This window comes from Lissotriton helveticus, chromosome 2_1, assembly GCF_964261635.1.
Source record: "Lissotriton helveticus chromosome 2_1, aLisHel1.1, whole genome shotgun sequence".
NCBI lineage: Eukaryota > Metazoa > Chordata > Amphibia > Caudata > Salamandridae > Lissotriton > Lissotriton helveticus.
The window spans coordinates 1,394,382,494-1,394,404,018 of NC_136059.1; the positions used below are offsets into that span (position 1 = coordinate 1,394,382,494).

The window sequence follows — 21,525 nt, forward strand, 5'->3', positions numbered from 1 at the left end:
TTACTACGTTAATATTGCTTGAGCGGCAATAATTCCCGTATACTTAAAACCCATTGCTTTTGAAAACAGGCAACTGGACCTCTTGAAAAGTTTAATGTCTTGTGCATGAGTAAAGACATAGTCTATCCTCGACTGACTACCGTGCACCCCGATTGGAACGTAAAGCGGGAATACGACGGGTTGAACCACTGCCAGACATCCACAACCCCCAGAGCGTTCACAAACTCCAACAGGTGCGACCCTCTCGATGACTCCTCCTCGGGAGGTAAACGGTCGAGAGAACTCTCCATCGTGAGATTGAAATCCCCCCCAACACCAACACCCCAAGTGGCAGGTCTAGTAGCAGGGTTCCTAAGTCATGTAGCGTTGGGCGCTGCAGACCGGGGGGTGCATAAACAGAGACGACGTTAACATCCCGTCCTTCCCAGGAGCCCGAAACTGCCGCGTATCTGCCCTGGGGATCGGGCCAGGTGTTGTGGATGATGTAGGGACAACCCCTCCGAAGCAAAACCCCCACCCCTCTGGAGCCCGAGGTAAAGCCGGAGTGGACCACCATTTTATATCCTTTCCTGTTCAGGGCACCAAAGGAGTTCCCAATCAGGTGTGTCTCCTGCAATAGGACCAGATCAAGCTCCTTACGCTTGACGTACTGCAACACAATGCCCCGCTTAATTTTGTCACCCAATCCGTTAACATTCCAAGTGGCCAAATTAAGTGTCAGTCCTTGTGTCATCACATCTGTCTTATGGGAATCGAGGGGTGTCAGATAGTCAAGCATGGCTGGGAATAGTCCAGGTGGATGCCCCTTACCACAGTAACAGATGAATGGAGCATAAGAGTGGAGAGGTGAGCAATAGTGTGTACAGGTGCAAAACATGACAAAAACAAAACCCATTGAATATGACATACCTGAATTAAAAACAATACCAAAATCATAACTCCAATGCAAACCACACCCCCCTTCCCCACAGACCCAACATACCTGCCACCAACCCCCCTTCCCTGCCTCCCTGCTCGGCGGTAACAAAACCTCCCGCCCCCCAAACTAGCAGAGTGCCTATCGCCCATCCGTCCAAAAACGTACGGGGTCGTGCAGCCAGACCGAGCATATATGTTTGAGAAATTATCACTATATCAACAGTAACCGTAAACGTCTAACAGGTTTATACTAGAGCAGTAGCTAGGGCCCAGGGTACATCCCACAACGCCCGCGTGCTGAATCGGGGAACAAGCAAACTCGGGGAGAACAATTCAACCAAGTCTTATATGACAGGACAGCTCAGAATAACAGGGTTCGACACTTGTGGCGGAGAAAAGTCTATACCCGCACCCCTCTGGCCGTCCGGACCGTTCCATCATCCCCAGGGAAAAAACATACAGACCAGTCATTCGGGACCTCCTGCCACGCCATGCAAGTCTTGCAGTGGTGAGCCATCGCCAGAAGCTTGGGTGTCACCGTGTCTCCTCACACCACAGCCATAATTGTTGTGGTGGCTCGCCGTACGCCAGCCCTCGCGCCAGTACCAGGTCTCCTCCGGGGAGGAGAAGAACCAGGATTTTCCATCCGATTCCACTCTCAGCTTGGCTGGGAACATCATTGCATATTTCAAGTCTTTGTCGCGGTGCGCCTTTTTAACTTCCAAGAAGCTTCGTCGTCATCTCTGCACCTTGAGGGTGAAGTCCGGGAAGAAGGAGATGCGGCTGTTTTAGAATTCTACCAGTGGGGCAGAGCGGGCACATTGCAGGATGACGTCTCTGTCACGGAAGTTGAAGATCCTGGCAAGGAGCGGTCGTGCGGCCTCCAGGCCTCGGCCGACCCCCAGGGACCCGGTGCGCCCGCTCCACCGAGAAGAAGTTGGAGGGACCCCGCGGCTTGAGGTAAGTAGTGATCAGCTCTTCCACGAAAAGATCCACCGAAGGCCCCTCTGCGCATTCCGGGACTCCAATAATGCGGACGTTATTGCGCCTGGAGCATCCCTCATAGTCATCTAACTCAAAATCCAAAGTTAAATGCTATTGCTTGTTATGAAGTTGCCAGGCCTACTACTGTCCTAGTAGAGAATGATCTACAGTCATCACAAGGTAAAATGTAATCTAAGATTCTAGATCTACAACAAGAGAATAAAATACTATGATCTAGAGTTCAAGTAAGGATCTAAAACCCCTGTACGAAACTACTTTTTTGAATCTATGTTAGCTTTCTTACAAATGGAGAATGAAACCTTGCGCTCCCTTTTGCATTCCCCTCAGAACTGGTCCAGTGATTATGTGAATAATACTTTGGCTGATAACTCAGATTCCATTCAGAATAGCCATAGTACCTTGTCTCAAAGTTCAGTTAGGGAAAGTATTTGTTTGAATTCTTAATGTTCTAGCTCCCCAGATGTTTTGTCTTCAAGCGCTAAATTACATCTAGCCGCTACTTCTGAGATGTTTCCCTCCTCTTTTCAGGAACCCCAAATGCCAGACAAAACACAAAACATCTCTTTGCTTTCTTTTCCAGGTAGTGAGGTCAGTTCTATCAGAGATAACCCATTGACAGGCCATTGACATACAGACAAAACCTGAAACAGTGCCCCGCATACTCCCTGATGTGACAATATCCTGTTACTCAGACCACGCTCTTGATCTAACTGCTGCGACTAAAGCCAACATCCTCGCTGATAAGAAACAAAATCCTGACCTCTTGTTTACTCTCTTGCCTTCAAGCACACCACATATTGGAAAGTCAGGAAATGATAGCACTCTATGCTCTGATGTATCTGAACCACCTTGTAACGCAGAAGAAAATGAATAGATCTCCCAAGACCAAGTAAATTCTGACCTATTATTCTGACTACAAAATGTGAACTGCCAAATGGTAAAAGAAGTCTGACTGTCAGAGACTCTAAGATAAGCACTGCTCTTAGCCATCCGGAAGAAAGTCCTTCTGTGTGTTTTAATGTGCCTAGGACCTGTGACGATGTCACCACTGACAACAGGGGATCTACTGTTCATGAGCTACTACCATTCCCAGAGTTTAAAGTCTGTGAACCTTGTGCCACTCTGCCTTTAGCTTGAGTCAGAGTCCTCAGCTGCCCCGAAGGCTGCCTTTGGGGCCAGAGTCCTCAGCCAGCCCAAAGGCTGCCTTTGGGGCTGGAGTCCTCAGCTGGCCCAAAGGCTGCCTTTGGGGCCAGAGTTCTCAGCCGACCCGAAGGATGCCGTTGGGGCCAGAATCCTCAGCCTGCCCAAAGGATGTCTTTGGGGCCAGAGTCCTCAGCCGGCCCGAAGGCTGCCTTCGGCGCCAGAGTCCTCAGCCGGCCCGAAGGCTGCCTTCTGCCTGCTATCAGAGTCTCAGCCTGTGCATTGCCTGTCCAATGAGCCTCCAGCCTCCCTGCCTTTGGTGGCCGGTGCCTCCAACTTGCCTGCCTTCGGGGGCCGGCGTCTCCAACCTGCCTGCCTTCGGGGGCCGGCGTCTCCAACCTGCCTGCCTTCGGGGGCCGGTGCCTCCAGCCTGCCTTCCTTTGGGGGCAGGTGCCTCCAACATGCCTGCCTTCCACCGTTGAGACTCTATCTTGCCTGCTTTGTGACCCTGTGCTTCCAGTTTGCCAGCCTTCAGAGGTCTCAGTACGTATACATTCAGAGGCTGAACCTCCAGCATCAGAGACAAAACTGTCAACATGCAAGCCTCTAGAGCCTGGGTCTCCTGCATACCTGCTTCTAAAGTCTCCTGCATGCAAGTCTTTTGTATGTTTTCCTCAAGGACCAGAACTTCAGGTCGCTTCCTGTTACCTCCTTCGTCTTTTGTCAGTTGCCTTTGACCTCTGTGCCTCCTGCCAGTCTGTTATCTGCTTTTGACCCAACAGTCAATCTAACTTTGTTTTCAGGGTGCTACTCTAGCCTCCCATCATCAGGACTTCAAACACCTTTAATTCAGTCAGGCTTCTAGGCACCCGTTACTGGATTACTGGATTTGGACTCTTCAGGTTCTGCCTACAATACTGCTGTTAATTTACAGCCTATTATTCTGCCCTGCAGAACATCACAATTTTCTCGCAGTTCTCTAGTATCTTGCACTGCACCTGTGATGGAAATGGACTTATTTCATAGGAGCAAACGCTTTAAAACCAGTTCCAGATTCCGGGAGCCGGTCGTTGGAGGGGTGTACTGTCACGATTTGCTCCCTGCGCTCTCATGCCCACCACCAGGGGACCGCATAGTGCGACCTTCCAGACACTCCCCTGCATGCATATCCTGACTTTCAGCCATTTGGAAACTATTTGGGAATTGACATCCATTCCCAATCCATGCCAGGTTTTGTGGATGCCTGTCTGCCCATGCTGGAAACTCCTTACCTATAATCCCCTGCTCCCTGCTTCGTCTCCACCCCTGCAGGCCAAGGATGTAAAATGTAAATGTAAATAGTGTACTTGTATAGCGCACGAATCGACCCCAGCTGGGGTATCTCGGCGTTTGTACGAATACCGCTGTGGAACCCTTCCTGGCTTTTCCCTGTGACGTGCCCACTCCTGGGCACCCACAAGGTGAAGCCAGGCATCCTAGCGTTGTGGGGGCCGTTGTGGAGATTAAGCAAGCTATTGCCCAGAGTTGCAGAGTGGGACCCATGATTAGAATAGGCACCAAGGCGAGAATTATCAGGTCCGAGGAAATTGAGCCCAAGACCCGCCGAGGCGGGAATTGAACCCTGGTCCCGGGCTAGACCTCTGCATCAGGGTCTGCCGCTCTAACCATTGAGCCACACTTCTCCACACAAGGATGGGTGGAGGAATTCAGTTCACCTGTGGCTGGCTGCTTCTAGCCTGCTCACAACTGATGCACATGATTACTGTGAGTTTTTTAAGCCCCAGCTCCCTTCAGTCCAGGGTTGGTCATTGTAGCTATGTACCTGTGAGACAGACCCTTGTTTCCTGAACTTTTGTTGTCCTTGTTTCCAGAATTCCTGAGCTATAGCTATTCCTTGTGCCTGAATTAGCAATGCCTGCAGTGCTCTTGTTTCCTGAGCTATAGTTATTCTTTGTTCCTGAGCTTCAGCTATTTCTTGTTCCTGATTTGCAGTGCTCTCTTGACTCCTTGTTTCCTGAGCTGTAGCTATTTCCTGTTTCTAGAACTAGGGCTGCCTGCCAGTACTACTTTAATTCCAGAGCTGTAGCTAATCTCTGTTCCTGAATTAGCACTACATGTAGTGCTTCCTGGATGACTTGATTACAGAGCTATTGCTATTCCTTGTTCTTGAACTAGCACTTTATTCAGTGCTACCTCTTTTCCTTGATTCCTGATCGAGTACCACTCTAGTGCTCCCTTGAGCCTCCTTTCTTCCCATTACCTTTGTTCCAGTTTCTAGTTTTCTGTCTTTCTATTTCTGCTGTCTTGCTTCTAATACCTCGTATCTTTATTTCTTGCTTTCTGCCAAGTGTGCCCTGTAATTTCCAATTTTTACCCCTGAAGCACTCCACCTTGCTAGGTCCTTGTCTATTGTGCTAGTGTTTAATTCTACCGCCTCGCTGTTACTGCCTTGCGTGTTCCTGTTTTTGCTCGCTAGGATCCGCAGGCACAGCTGACAACCTAGGTGATGTTCCTTGTTCACTGTGAGTATTGTCTTTGAGTTACGTTTATAACATCGCCATAAGTGTAAACTCCACAGACCCTGCCTTTGCATGCATTTCCTACATGTTGGTATTTGCAGTCAGTATCTGTAACAGCAACTGTGGGTGAGGAATTTACTAAGCTTCAGTCTTACCGTGTGGAGCTCCCGAGTGCTTTACCCCACATTCCCTTTATTGTTAATGTTGTTGTTTATATACATGTCTTGCACTTCCGTTCGGTGAATTTATTCTGACTGCTAAATCGCTTCATGAGTGCCTGTCCTTTCTGAGTCTTAGCCATCTTGTACTTTGTGCAGGCTTTCCCTTTGGATCCCTTTTCTCCTCTGACTTTCTGTGTGATCCTGGGCAGGTCTGTACTCCTCGTTCTGCTTACGTTTTCTACCCAGTCGCCAGTCTTTGCCCAAGTCCCTGACATTTACGGTTTACTGTACTCAAGTGATTGCATGATGTTGTTTTTTCAGCATTCAACTCCAACTTTTTTGTAATATGATTAATGGTTAGTCAACATTTTCAATGCTTTGTCCAGTGCTCAGTGCTGCACAGCAGTGAATTAACTTGGGTATACTGGGAACTAAAGACGAAGCCGAGCCGTGTACACATTCGTTCATTCCCTATCCATTCAAATGTTGATGTTTCTCTATCTCTTCTATAGCTTAAATGCTTTGGTGAACTTTGTTATTGATATGAGGGCTAAGCTTAATTTGAAATTTGAGAAACAATATACATTAACTCTGCCTACTTGTGAATGTGATATTTCCCCAACAATAAGTTGGCAGCATTTGTGTGGCCTCTTCTTCAATTAGACCCATGGATCTTGCTCTGCACATTTCGGTGGAGTTGGCAGTTTTAATAGCAAGCTCAAAAATGAGATTGTAAACTTTTCCGTTGCTAATATTGTGCATGTTTGTTTTGAAAGGTTTTCATGTTACAGTGTCCAAATAGCGTATATCAATGCAATTCAGGCACCGAAGTGTTATGCTGGCATAATCTGAAGAATAAAATCCAAGTTGTTTATATCGAGCGAATTACCGCTTCGCTGTACTCTGGATTCGCTCAAAGTACCTCTTCATTGACTTGGTTGATGACACAATTGAATGTTCTCTATTTTAAGACTGTCGAGCTATCACTGTTGCACATATCCTGACTGTTCCAATGTTGTGTCTAAGGTCTGGCTGTATTTTCCACAGGTTTTCTTCCTGTTGATGCTCAGTATTCCGGATGCCTTGTGCAGCAGTGCTTCTTTCGAAGTGCCAGTGACCTCGCCTCTGTTTTCGTTGCTGTTTTACCTGGTGGGCCTGATTTTGCTTTCATTTCATGTCATCATGTGTACCTCAGCCGACAGCTCATGTTATTTCTGCAGTATTCCATGGGTGATGTCAGTAGGCATAATGCTCCTCATTTCCGCCCTTCTGTGTGTGATTTTATCCAACGTTGGACAGAGACTCCTGCGTCCCCTAGCTCCTAATAAGGTAAGACTGTCTGAAAATCATTTACGAGAAAGAACGTAATTCATGTTGCCATTTGTATACTTAAATCGCAGAAAACTAGTAAGAATGTATACTTTTTCACATTATTGAGCCTTTTTAGCACCGTTCAAGCTTTTCTGTCTTATTCTCAAACATAAAGTGGATTGGCAGCCACAAGGCTAATTAATGAAGGCAACTGTCAAAAATTCCCCTGTCTCCAAATTCAGTTTAATGGAAATTCGACTTAGCACTGCCTTCCATTCTTCTTTTTTTTCATTGTCATCTTCATGTATCTTTATTGATGGTTAATGAAACTCCCATCCAGAATAGAACTACTGAAACAACAAGAGTACATGACTTAAAACACGAGACAACAACTCCCCAAGATTTTCAAAACACTTGAATTTACTCTTGTTATTCAGCCTACATCCTTTTTGTTATCTTCACTTGTACAGAAACTAAAAGGCACATTTTAACATCTGTGGTGATGTGCAAAGCAATGTATAAACAACTGGAGGGCCACAGCAACAAAATGTAACCATTCCAAGACATATATACTGATCTTCACAATTAAAGCAAGGAGCTGTTGCCTCTGACAGTATTTAAAGTTAAATTGTCTAAATGACCGCTTTAACTAGCATTTCCTTTAGTTCAACAATGATGGGCAAAAAGTTATTAGGTGTACTCTGTAGCCATATAATCTACACTAGGCTTCTCCAATGTGAGCTACTAGTAGTTCTCGACTTGTAATCAACTCCATTCTCTGCCCCTCACAGAAAAGAGCTAATTAATAGACCCAGCGAATCATCGAATGACAGACCGTCTCAATGTGGAGTCCATTTTGTATGGATCCCTGCTACTAAAAGAAGTGGTCAGACACAAATAATCTGGTTCCCTGGTATTAAACTCGATGTATGGCTAACAGCGTTACAGCCAACAGTTTCATGGCACTTCCTGTACTATCAAACCATATGCATAAACAAATACTTGAAACTGTATGCCTACTTCATCGATTTTAAAACCGCATTTGATGGCATTGGCAGAAACAGGCTCTTGGCAAAGCTGATCGCATGTGGCATAGATCCCAAATAATTCAGGCTTCCTGGGCTCTATACCAATACCTAGATATCAGTAAGACTAGGCGATAGCTCACTAACCTAAAAATGTACAACCATATAGGGATTAAGCCAGGTTGTGTCCTTTCCTCGTTCTATTTAATCTATACCTTTCAGACATTGCCCTATTTCTTTTTTTATATGAACGCCTTCCCACCAAAACTATGAAGTATCCAATTACTATACTTTTTGTATGCATATGATAACAGTCATTCCAGATAGAACTAGCATTTGCCTCCAGCACACCTGAGATAATCTTTCAACTTATTGCAGCAATAACAGCTTGGAGCATAAATCTTGAAAAATCAATCGTTTTAGGTTTTGGAAATGGGAAACCTACACATTTATATTGGAATCTAAACTGGAAGAAAATCAAAAGTTTACAAACTTTTATTTTTGCTTTTGATATAGTTCAACACAACATAGAATGCATGGTCATAGGTGCCAGTAAAATAATCAGAGAATATAGGTATACAATCATCTCTCGAGCAGATCGGAGCAAGTCCTCTAACTACCAATGCATAATACACTGTTTACAGGAATGAGTCACTACCCAGGTTCACTAGAGCTTTCGGTCATTCACTTACAATAGGTGTCAATATTCCATTCAATTCTGTTCTTCCTGATCCCTGTCAGCTGTTACATATTCATTTAAGGTGGTCGACATTGCACCCCAGGCGTCCAAATCCTCAGCTACTATGTCATCTGTGTGGCAGAGCTTCATATACTGCTCCTTCTCAATGCCCTATATGCATTGCTTTGCCCTCCCAAATAATAGAAAATACTGCCCTCCCACACAGAGGCACAAACACTGCAAAGCAATAAAAACACCACCTGGAAAGGGATTTCACTCTTGTATAATGAGACACGTCAAAAGACTGTTTTCAGAATAAGGCATGGACTTTTATTTGTTCAACACTCTCTAACAAAAACGCTTTCCCAAAATTCAAATGAACAACATTCAAATGTGTGTGTGTGTGTATATATATCATCTACTGGCGGTCGCCAGTAGATCGTTATAGTTAGGACCTAGTTTCCATAGGAAAAGCGTTTTTTCTTTTCTCAATAACTTTGGCGGCGGTTGACGAATCTTCGCGAAATTTTCAAAACTAGTGGGGCATTCCGGTCAGCTCCTATCCTAAAAGGTTCGGGGTGATTCGGTAAGCGGGGGCCGAGAAAAAAGGGGGTCCCAAAATGTGTTTTCTCCATGTTATTTTCCATAGGAAACTTTAGACACTTAGAAACCGAACTGCTGAACGGAGTTACACCACATTTGGCAAAAAGGTAGCACTTGTTTCAGAAAGAACTCTTTTTTAGGTCTCACCTAGCGTTGCTGCGCGCATGCACTGATTTCTCGGCGCGAGTTAATGCAGAAGAGTACTTTTAGAAAAGGGCGATAAGCCCCGCCCCTTATTTCCATTGGCTGGCGTCACCGTTTATGCTAAACGGTGGCCAGCCATTGGAAATAAGCTATCTGTGTTGCCTCCCTTTGGCTTTTTGGTCCGGCCCCTCCGGACTCGGTGGCTTGCTTTACGTGTGTCATGACGACTTTTCTTATCTGTCACGCGTGAAGCATGCAGCAGTAGGCTCTCTGATTGGTTGAGGCAATAGGTCGCGCCCTGGCGCGTGCACCACTCGCATGCTTATTTACTTAATTACTGTTCCTTTTCGGCGCGGTCCCCTTCGGCCATGCTTGTTTATAATTTTGAACACCCCTGGGAGGGAAGAGTTCGATGGACGGGCTCTGATTGAGCAAGGAGACCGAGACCTTTCCAAGTCACAAAAGGTAAGCGCTCTGCACTGAAACACATGCTCCCAAGTTTCCGACACTGACTCTTGCAGCAGCTAACGTCTAGACACCTGGGGGAGGAGCCGGAAGCGGGGCCACAGTGCCTCGGACTGCGAGAATCGAGCTCTTTATGGGTAACTTTTGGAAATTTTAACTCTAGAATGGCGTGTCCTTGGTGATGCAGTTGTAGGGCGATTGGGAAGCTGTGAGTCCGAAGGGTACGCATGGTTCCATGGGAGTGTGTCCCCTGCTGGAAGGCCCTGCCTCCTCTCCACATTTGCCTGTTCAAGAGTCTCACACCTGGTCCATTTGGTGCTTATTCAAAGCCGGGCTCTGCATGTGAGGGAGCCATGGGGAAGAGCAGAGGGCGGGGGCTGCATGCAGGGCTACACGGGGGGCCTTTCTGCTCTTCCGGCCCGCAAGCTGCCCTACCAGGGCACATTGCTGGGAGGTATCCTGCACTTGTACACCCTCGTCCCCTCCCAGAACACTGGATTATCACCTCCCTCTGACTGGAGAGCTGTGCTTCAGGCAGACACACTTTCCACTTGCACATATCACACAGCAGAGATAGCCCTCTGACAACACGTCATACAGTGCGAGGTCCGGACCAGCAGTGTTGTCATGTTACCTTTCACAAATCTTAGTCTTGCGCATCAGTACAGATATCCCACCAGGAAGCACACATCACGCAGTTGGAACTATCCCCATCATGCAATCTTAAGTCTAGGGGAGCAGAGCTATCATGATAGGTTTAACACATTTTATAGTCTCACGCCTCAGACAGCAAAGATATCCTCCAGGGAGGCACACATCACACATTCTTATTCACGTAATACAGTGTGAGGTACAGGCAACAAAGCTGTCACCATAGCTTTCATAAATCAGACAACACGGACATCCCACTGGCACATATCACGCAGTCTTCACAGCAGAGCTATCTTTCGGACTGACACACTTTTAGGGTCTCTATACTCGGAGAGAGATCGACTTTGCTTGACCATCACGAAGACTCAAACCTCAAAAAAGAGCTACCTTGAAGAGTACATAGTAGTTAGATGCCTCGGAGAGCGGAGCTATCTGATAAGTAGGTAATACACACCTTGCGTGCCAGAAAGCAGAGCTACCACTTACAGTACGTATCTTATGAGCTCACATTTCTAACAGCAGAGTAGCCTGCCACCTGACAGCACGGGTCTTGGTGGCACAATGGGAGAGGTGTGTTGGTGCAGCGCGTGCGCTCTCTAAACAGCAGAGCTATCTCTCATGTGCACAGATTATGCCAACCATACAGCCAACACTTTGGCTACATGTCTTACAGCCTCGCTCCACGATGCTCTGTGTTTGTAAGGCAGGGGGGCAGTTTCGGGATTGAATGTCTGCGCATCACTAGGAGGGGTCATTAGACGTCAAACTGTTCTCTTTGGCAAAGGTGTCACCTTTATGTTTTTTTTCTCCTTTTTAATTGTATTCAATCAATCAAAGTTAATTGTTTGGTTAATTAATTAATACCGTAACAATGTTTCTGTAGTAGGGGATCTCTGTGTATAGTCATAATCTAGTGAAAAGTCCCGCCCATGTGCGTGGACCCCGGAGCAATCAAAAATAATCTCTTAAACTGTCTTTTGTGCAGACCTGCATAGACACTTAAGAGAAAATTAAAGACACATAATGCAGCCTATACCTACAAGGCTACACTGTCCAGTACTTCAGCTAGAAATGCAAAGGATATTTCACCAATATAACATTTATCACAATCTGCCAAGTTTCACCCACAGAGAAACTTCCCCTTCACAAAATCCTTGGAATAATAGAGAGGAAGGGATGGACAGACAAGCCCCTATAGGCTGCCATTATGTGTCTGGAAAAGGGATACCGTGCCTTTAAGGAACTCTTCAGAGACCCTCGTTATCCCATGATGCACAGCAAACTCCTTTTACTTTCAGTTCTTTTTTCCGGCTCCTGCTAGCAGGACCCTGGAGCATTGAGCGCTCCCTTTTTGAGTGTTTTTTCAATTTTTTGGCACTTTTTAAGTGTTTTGAGTGTCTCACTCGACGTTTGACTGCTTCTTCTTCCTTTTGCTGGGGTTTTTGGCCAGTTTGGACCACTCTTCTGTCGAATATGCCAGCTTTGTTCGACAAGTGCCCTCTGAGTGTTCCAGGAAGAAGGCAAAATCGTACGCTCACAGAGTGTGTATCCTCTGTCTACCATCCTCTCATGTCCCTGAAGACTGTGAGATTTGCCAATCTTTCTCCAAGAGGACCCTGAGTGACAGGGAGAAAATTTGTCTCCAAGGCCTGGAGGTAAGGAGACATCAGGACCAAGGTGGGTCTGGGCATGGAGAGACTTCGTCCTCTGCCCGTGCTTCCGCCTCTGGGGGACTCCCCAGTCAAGATAAGGCCAGGAAAAGGCACAGATCTCCGTCGACGTCGATAGCCTCGACATCGGCGTCGAGAATGATGGCCACCATCTGCTTCCCGTCGTCCCAGGGCTCTGGGGAGAAGTGATGTCGCCGTTCGACGTCGCGGGGACTGACGTCGAGACCTCGACGAGGTCGGCGTCGAGGACAACATCGACGTCGAGACACCGTCGACGTCGAGATGGGTCCAAGAGGCACCGGCGCTCGCCGTCGAGGCGACTCCGACGTTCGACGTTGAGGGATGTATCGATGTCAAGACGTTCGACGTCGAAAAAGAGGTCAACGTCGAGGAGGGATAGATCGACGTCGAAGGGGCGATCAAGGGCCAGCACTGTGTCCTCTGCCTGAGTCTTAAGCCTGTCTTCTGCATCCAAGAGCCCACGGTCGCAGCGGTGGTGGCGCTCAGCTTCAAAAAGGTCGGCCTCTAGAACTTCATTGTCAAGGCCTGTGCAGAAGAAAAAGAGGAGAGTGGTTAGGTCTTCGGACTCTGAATACTCTCAGACCTAATCGCCTTCGAGGCCCAGGACGCCTACGCCTCCTCCATTACCTAAGGAGACCCCTCCTCGTCCTCCTACTCTTCCTCCTTCTCCAGTTCCCCCTCATCAACCTCCTCCTTCTCCAGAGCGGCCTACTCCACGGTCTCTATCTCTGCTGCGCCTCCCGTCACCGCCTACGAGGCCTTCACAACCTATGGTTCCGGTTCTGCCTCCGCAGTTTCCCCCTTCTGTATGGCCAGTGGATCGCCCGAGGCCTAGGAGGTCGAGGTCACGGTCCAGGCAGGGACACCGATCAAGGAGTGACCGTCGATCTTCGACACGGTCCAGCCATCGTCACCGGAGGGACAGGTCAAGGTCCCGTCATACGGATTCTTCCAGCGCCAGGGAGTACTCGCCCACCTTATCGGATTCCCTCCGTATGAGGGTGTCACCGGTCGATGACATCGTATCGTTTCAAGAGGTGTTATTGAGAGGAGCAGTGAAGCTGGGGATTACTGTAACGGTTCCCACACCTTCTACATCGGTGATTTTCGAGACCCTGCACAAGCAGCAGCTGTCTCGACTCTTGTTGCCCTTGGTGCCAGGGCTGGAGGAACCGGCTATAGAGCTCTTCTTGACTCCGGCATCAACGAAATCCGCTCCTTCCCGGCTGCAGAAAAAGTACTGGTCCCCAGACTCCGATCCGGCGTTCCTCAGATCGGACCCGGTGCCGGATTCAGTGATCATCATGGCGGCCAGAAAGCAGCACGTTAGTGCCACGGCTCTCTTGGTTTGGTATGACCGGTCTTTGTGGGAGTCCCTGCAGCAGTTTCTGGAGCACCTTCCTAGGGACAGGAGGCAGGACTTCCAAGAAATCATCAATGAGGGCATGATGGTATCCAATCAGGTTATCAGCTCGGCTGCAGATTCCTCGCTTTTGGCGGCTCATGGATACTGCCACGGGATAAACCTGGGACGCCATGCCTGGTTGCGCCTGACGTCGCTGAAACCAGAGGCGCAGCAGAGACTCGCCAACTTGCCGTTCTTTGGAAAGCATGCGGATGAGATGGCCCGCATGAAGGCGGAGGCGGAAACCCTGATGGCCGTCGGGTTGGAAAAGCCAAAAGAGCAGAGAAAGTCCTTCCGTCCCTTCCAGAGACGTTTCGGTGCCCAGGGAAGTGGGCAAGGTCGTCAAGCTGTCCAGCAGCAACAACAGCAGCAGCAGCAGTACCAGCGGCGGCCATTCCAGAAGCGCCAGAGGGGCAGAGGCAGCCAGCAGTCCTCCTCGACGCCCAAAGGCCAGCCGGGTCTAGGCCCTAAGGTGTTACTTCCTCCTCGTCCGTTACCCGCTCCGGTGGGGGGAAGCATACAACATTACGTGGCAGAGTGGAGAAAAATTACTCAGGACAAGTGGGTGCTGAATATTGTTTGCAATGGATACAGTCTTCGTTTCCTCAGCCCGCCTCCAGCGATTCCACCGGTTTGCTCGCAGTTGCAACTGCGCGAGCTCCAAGTGGAGGCCGATACCCTGTTAAGAAAGAGGGTGATAGAAGACGTCCCTCTGTCTCAAAGGGGAAAGGGTCTTTACTCGCGGTTCTTTCTGGTACGCAGGAAGGACAAGAACGAGTTCAGGCCCATTCTGGATTTGCGACAGGCAAACAAATGGATTTGCAGAGAAAAGTTCTGCATGCTGTCTTTTCACCAGATTTATCCTCAGCTGCAGAGAGGAGACTGGCTTTGCGCGATAGATCTGTAAGATGCGTACTTCCATGTGCCCAGTGCACGGAAACACCCAAAGCTCCTGCGCTTCCTAGTCGGCACCAATCACTATCAGTACACCGTACTACCGTTTGGTCTGAAGTCTGCACCCAGGACTTTTTCAAAGTGCATGGCTGTGGTGGCAGCGCACCTACAAAAGAACAAGGTGTTTGTCTACCCTTACCTGGACGATTGGTTGATCAAGGCCTCCACCTTCCAGGAAGCACAATTGCACTTCAACAGGACGGCCTTCCTGCTGAACCAGCTGGGGTTGCACATAAACATGTCCAAGTCTGTCCCGACTCCTGTCCAGTGCCTACAGTACTTGGGAGCCTCCATCAATACGCTGTCAGCAAGCGTGTCTCCTTCGGAGGAGAGACGCTTATCGATCCTTCGGAAGTCTCAGGCTCTCATGGCTGTTCCATCTACAACAGTGAGGACGGTGTCTTCTCTTCTGGGGTCGATGGCCTCTTGCATCTTCCTCACGCCACACGCAGGCCTCCACATGAGGCCGCTGCAGGAGCGTCTGGAGGATCAGTGGGACCAGAAGCGGGAGAGCTGGGCCGACAGGATCAGGCTGTCCCTTCATGCTCAACAGTCCCTGAGATGGTGGTGCTCAGCAGAGAATATCCTCAAAGGGGTTCCATTCCACAAGGACATTCCCATTCAGACTATCGTCACGGAGGCCTCTCTCCACGGCTGGGGAGCGCATTCAAACCATCTACAGATCCAGGGAACGTGGTCCTCAGCGGAATCCACGTATCACATCAATTTCCTGGAACTCAGAGCTGTTAACTTGGCACTGAAGGCTTTTCATCTGTCCTTCCAGACCGACTCCTTGCTTGTACAGACGGACAATACGACCACGATGTATTACCTCAACAAGTAGGGGGGCTCGAGATCGCGCACACTGTCACAAGAAGCGCAGGCGATCTGGCACTGGCTACTAGCCAGAGGACTGACGATAACGGCTACTCATCTGCCAGGTGTGCAGAATGCTCAGGCGGACGCACTCAGCAGGATGATTCAAGAAAACCACGAGTGGGTCATAAACGACGAGGTGCTCGCAGACATCTTCGCCAGGTGGGGCACTCCAGACATAGATCTGTTCGCCACCACCAAAAACAGAAAATGCCGAGACTTCGCCTCGAGGTATAACCAACCGAGGACTCTGGGGAACACGTTATAGATCAGCTGGTCGAACAGATTTCTGTATGCTTTTCCACCCATTCCCCTGATTCCGGCGGTGCTCATCAAGCTGTCTCAGTCCAGGGCACAGATGATTCTCATCGCTCCGGAATGGCCCAGACAGTGGTGGTTCACAGACCTGCTTCACATGTCTCTCCTGCAGCACCTGCGACTGCCGTGTCGGCCGGACCTTCTCACGAAGTTCGGGGGGCAGATGGTGCACCCCAACCTCTCATCGTTGAGTTTGGCGGCATGGCTCCTGAGATAGTGCAATATGGCCACCTGAATCTTCCTGAGGATTGCATGGACATATTGAAGGAGGCTAAGCGACCTTCCACTAGGATTTCTTACGCTAACAAGTGGAAGAGGTTCTGCAACTGGTGCACATCTAAGAACTATGATCCGACGACCTGCAAGGAAGATGTCATCCTTCCATACCTTTTGCATTTGGCTCAGGCTGGCCTTAATTTCCATTCCATTAAAGTTCATCTCGCAGCGTTGACTGCGTACAGGAAATGCCCTTCACAGACATCTTTCTTCCAGATTCCTGTGATAAAGGATTTTTTGGAAGGATTGAAGAAAGTGTTTCCTCCTGTTCGAATTTCTTTGTGGGAGCTGAATGTGGTGCTGTTCAGGTTGATGAAGGAACCTTTTGAACCTATTCATAAGGCTTCACTGCAGCACCTATCGTGGAAGGCGGCGTTCCTCGTGGCCATTACTTCGGCCCGCAGGGTGAGTGAAATTCAGGCATTGTGTTGCCAGGAACCTTATACAGTATTTCATGCTGCTACGGTTGTGATGCGCACTCACCCTAAGTTCCTTCCTAAGGTGATCTCTGATTTTCATTTTAATCAGACTATTACTTTACCTACGTTTTTCCAGAACCCTTCCACTCCAGCGGAAAGGTCTCTTCATTCCCTGGATGTCAGAAGGGTGTTGAAATTCTATCTGGATAAGACCAAGGATATTCGTAGGTCAGACCAATTGTTTGTTAACTATGGGTCGTTCAGGACTGGTCTTGCTACCTCTAAACAGTCCATCTCTAGGTGGATTGTGTCCTGTATCCAGTTGTGTTACCAAAAGGCTAATAAGACCTTAGGGGTAAGCCTAAGGCTCATTCCACCAGGGGCAAAGCGGCTACAACTGCTTTGCTACGTAATGTTCCCATTGCAGAGATCTGCAGGGCTGCCACGTGGAAGTCGGTCCATACCTTTGCTAAGCACTACTGCCTGGACTCTGATGCCAGAGCAGATGCTCAGGTGTGCAGGCTTAGTTAAGAAACCTGTTTGCACAATAGTGGTGTTGTCTTTTTTCTCCACCGCCGGGTTAGTTGTTGGGATGGGCTTGCCATTCTATTCACTAGATTATGACTATACACAGAGATCGCGCGCGCGTATCGAGAGAGAGAGAGAGAGGACTATGAAGCTAGCCCGAGTCCCCGTAGTTTATATGTGTTATCAAAAGAGACTAGCTTAAATATGACCAATATTGTTAGGACTCTGATTAGATTTGTCATGGGCACCTCGTTGGTGAGTTCATGAAGCCCTCACCCACCAACCTGGTTGGTGGCATGCTTCATCATCGGGCCCACCCAGTGACACCTAATGTGTCCCGGGTGTGCTGCGACGCCTGATTACAGCGGAGCTGGTATTTTACTGAGAGTGCAGTGTGAGCTGTAAAATGAAGTGTGAGTTAAAACGGCTTGGCGAGGGTCCCAGTACCCGAGGGTAAATTACGTTTTAATAACTGGGCCCCCGTCAGCGGTTAAAATAAGGCTTGGGGATGTTTAAGGGAGGCGAGTTACTACCTCCTACATCTATCATGTTTCAGCCATGAAAAAAGACAGCGATCGTGCCGGAGGCCCCGCCCCATTCCAGCAACACTCTGCAAACGCGCCCTGAGAGAGGTGGTCCAGGCCTCGCCCCTTTTTACACCTCTCTGCAATGCAGCTCTGTGGCGCTTACTGGAGGTACCTGGGGGGCTAGTTGTACCCCAGGGACCTTCAGAATTCAAGGGGACTTAATCCCCAACTTAAAACGCGCCACGGGTGCGTTTGCACAGTGGTGAAGGGAGGGGGCAGGGCCTGAGGTGACATGTGTGCAAACACACCCTGTGGCGCGTTTTAAGTTAGGGAATTAATTTCCCTTCAATCCTGAAGGCTCCTGGCGGCCAACTAGCCCACCAGGTGCCTTCATTAAGCGCCACAGGCTGCGTTGCAGAGAGATAGTCCAGGCCACGCCCCTTTTTTACACCTCTCTGCAATGCAGCTCCGTGGAACTTACTGGAGGTACCTAGTGTGCTAGTTGGACCCCAGGATTCAAGGGGACTTAATCCCCCAAATTACAACTCGCCGGGGGGCGCGTTTGCAGAGTGGTGGAGAAAGAGGGCATGGCCTTTGTCTACCTCTCACCAATCCCACTGCGTGGGGCTTACTGGAGGTAAAAGGTAGGCTAGTTGGCCCCTAAAGGACACCAGGCAGTGAAGGGGACTTCAATCCCCATCCAAGAGCGTGCCATGGAGCACGTTTGTAGAGTGGTGGGCAAAGTGGGCTTGGCCTGGTACGAGTACTTACCAATGCTGCTGTGTGGGACTGACTGGAGTTAATAGTTTGGAAAGTTGGCCCCCAAGGATGTCCTCGGGGGCCAACCACCCCTCTTGTTCCCTCCAGTAAGTCCCAAAATGTAGTTGGACATTTCACTCGTACAAAACCATAGAAATTCCCCCGTTAAAGTTAGTTCAGCTAACTATAACTCGCGCCCCCGCAATGCACAGTTGATGATGTCACATATTACATCACTCATGACATGGTCAGTGACACCACTGATGACATCTCAAATGACATCACTGATGACATCATCCATGTGATAATTTCATGCATCCTCTCAACCAAGGTCGTTCCAGGCACTGGCCGCGCAGAAGGAGAAGGAGCGACCTTTCTGGTACGAGGACCACGGCGTAGGAGAGCTGGGCAGATCAGTAGGGTCCTTTGGAGTGCATGGAATTTGAGTTGGCTGTTTAGGTATGCTGGTCCGGTGTCGTGGAGGGCCTTGTGAGTGTGGGTTAGCATCTTGAAGGTGACTCTAGCTTCCATGGGGAGCCAGTGGAGTGTGCGCAGGTGCTGGGAGATGTGGCAGTGGCTTGGCAGGCTGAGGACCAGTCTTGCAGCGGCGTTTTGGATGTTCTGTAGCTTGCGGGTGAGGTTTTTATTTATTCCGGCATAGAGTGCGTTGCCGTAGTCGAGCCTGCTGGTGACCAGGGCGTGAGTGACGATCTTTCTGTGTTCGAGGGGGATCCATTTGAAGATCTTACGTAGGAGGCAGAGCGTGTGGAAGCAGGAGGACGAGACAGAGTTGATCTGGCGGTCCATTTTGAACTCTGAGTCCAGGATGATTCCCAGGTTGCATGTGCGGTCCATGGGGGTGGGCGGGCTTCCGAGGGTGGGGGGCCACCAGGTGTCGTTCCAGGCGTCTGGGTTTGGGCCTATGATGATTACTTCCGTTTTGTGTTTAGTTGAAGGCAGCTGTTTTTCATCCATTTGGCGACGGCCTCCATGCCTTCTCGAAAGTTGTGTCTGGCGGTGTTGGGTTTATTGGATAGGGAGAGAATGAGTTTAGTGTAGTCTACGTATGATACATTGTTGAGTCTGTAGGTTCTGACGATGGGGGCGAGCGGAGCCATGTAGACCTTGAAGAGCGTAGGGCTGAGGGAGGACCCCTGCGGGAATCCGCCGGTGTTAGGTGTAGGGTCTGAGAGGAAAGGGGGAGTCTGACCCGCTGCGTTCTGCTGGAGAGGAAGGAGCGGATCCAGTCGAGGGCCTTGTCTTGGATCCCTGCGTCGTGGAGTCTGCGTATTAGGGTGTGGTGAGAGACTGTGTCAAACGCCCCTGAGAGGTCGAGGAGCATGAGGGCTGCTGTTTCTCCTTTGTCCAGTAAGGTATGGATGTCGTCTGTTGCTGCAAGGAGGGAGGTTTCTGTACTGTGTTTTTTTCTGAAGCCGGATTGGGAGTCGAGGATGTTGTGCTCTTTGATGAATGTGGCGAGTTGGCTGTTGATGGCTTTCTCGATGACTTTCGCTGCGAACAGGAGCAGGGAGATGGGTCTGTAGTTTTTTAGGTCGATGGGGTCCGCCGAGGGTTTCTTCAGGAGTTGTTGAAGATTGCAGGGATTTGTTAGCATGAGCTGAAAGCCATTTTGTACTTGGCAGACATTTTAGGTAGCCATGTGCTGTTAACCTCTTCCAGAGCCTTGCACATGCTCAGAGAGGCCTAGCTAGTAGAATGCACCTGCTCCTAGTATATAACTATCAGGCTATTCTTGCTGATGTAAGGAGAAGTAACTCTCCTCCCACTTTGTTGAGCAAGCTAATCTTGTATACCCATATTAGTCATTTTCCATGCTTACATGAGCCAGGACCTCCCCTTGGTTTTATGCTGACTAATGTAACCTAAGCATATATAAGGCTCTTTTGTTCTGTACTCCTTAGACTGCCTCTTGCAGTTCCTGAGGGTTCTGTGTGACGTAGTCTCCCTCATCTGAGGTTATTAAAGATGTTATTTTTATATTACAGCTTCTGTGCCAATCTCTTCTTTGTTGGGTTTACAGGACCAGGTTTATCAATGAGACCCCTGAGAAGGTTTCTATGTTCTACAAATGACGCTCCAACGTGGACCTCATCAGAGAAGTGGCTATCCAAAGGGAGTGATCTTGACAGGAGACAGGAATCTACTGAGGAGGACAGGACAGGACTCTACTAAGGAGGTACTCTGTGCACGGAGGTTCTGGGGATTCTCTGTCTCTGCAGCCCAGTATATTTCTGGTCTTCCTGATTTTGATCCTCCACATGTTTACCACTCCTGACTGAGAACCTTTTTAGCGTGAGTATTCTAAAAACGACCGTTAGGTCATTCAGAACTTGGCAGTTGGAATCTGGACATTTGGGATTGGTAAGGTCATTTGATGCGACGCTTGCTGTTTAGTTTGGTATTTGCATTGGCCAATTTCGGGATTTGGAAATATATGAATTGCAATTTGTGTAGGCAGGTAATGAGGAGACTTTTCTCTACTTTTTATCAAATTTGAACGGCACATTATTTAAGTGCTACTTTGCGTATAATATTTGCATATGTTGCAATATTTTTGGCATGCCTGTTTCAATCACACATCAAAGAATGTGTTGCTTTTTGGAGCTTCCATTTGGGATTTGAGAGGACTCAGCCGGCTCCCTTAGAGGGAATACCTAAATAGATTTAGGTATAAAAAACGTATTTCTTCCTTGGTGACAAAGTACCCCATGGAATTAAAATATGAACATAAAACAAACAAGGATCCTATTCTGTGCACTTTTATAAATGGAGATATGCAGAGTGATTTTTTTTTGTGTTCTGCCAGCCAAAACTAGTGAATTTGGTGTATTTTAGCTTCTTCAAAATGGAACAGGCTGTTTTGTGCAGTCTTTTGGAATACTATTGAGAAGTTCTTTTTGTATATATGACTTACAACTAGAATTTACAAATGGTCTGGTTTAAGTACAGTCTGTGGGCTGCCCTTTGTTTCTGTCCTAAGTGTTGATCTGTGGGTTAAATGTGTGTTTAAATGTCTATGTGGTTTGTGGTTTCACATTGGTGATACTTGTGTGAGTAAATAGCGATTGCGCTCTTTGTGAAAGAATGGCTAGCCTTAAGCTCGCTGTATTGTGTGTTCTGAGAGTATGAC

The 21,525-nt window shown here is 48.5% G+C and overlaps 1 protein-coding gene across 1 annotated transcript in view; it reads left to right on the plus strand.

The window, feature by feature from the left end:
• The window catches only part of PIGG (phosphatidylinositol glycan anchor biosynthesis class G (EMM blood group)), an 809,046-nt gene that overhangs the window by 464,148 nt on the left and 323,373 nt on the right, over positions 1 to 21,525 (plus strand). The window contains exon 8 of the mRNA XM_078676334.1: positions 6,791 to 7,072. Within this exon, the coding sequence (XP_078532460.1) occupies positions 6,791 to 7,072 (282 nt within the window). The remainder of the gene's footprint in view (positions 1 to 6,790; positions 7,073 to 21,525) is intronic.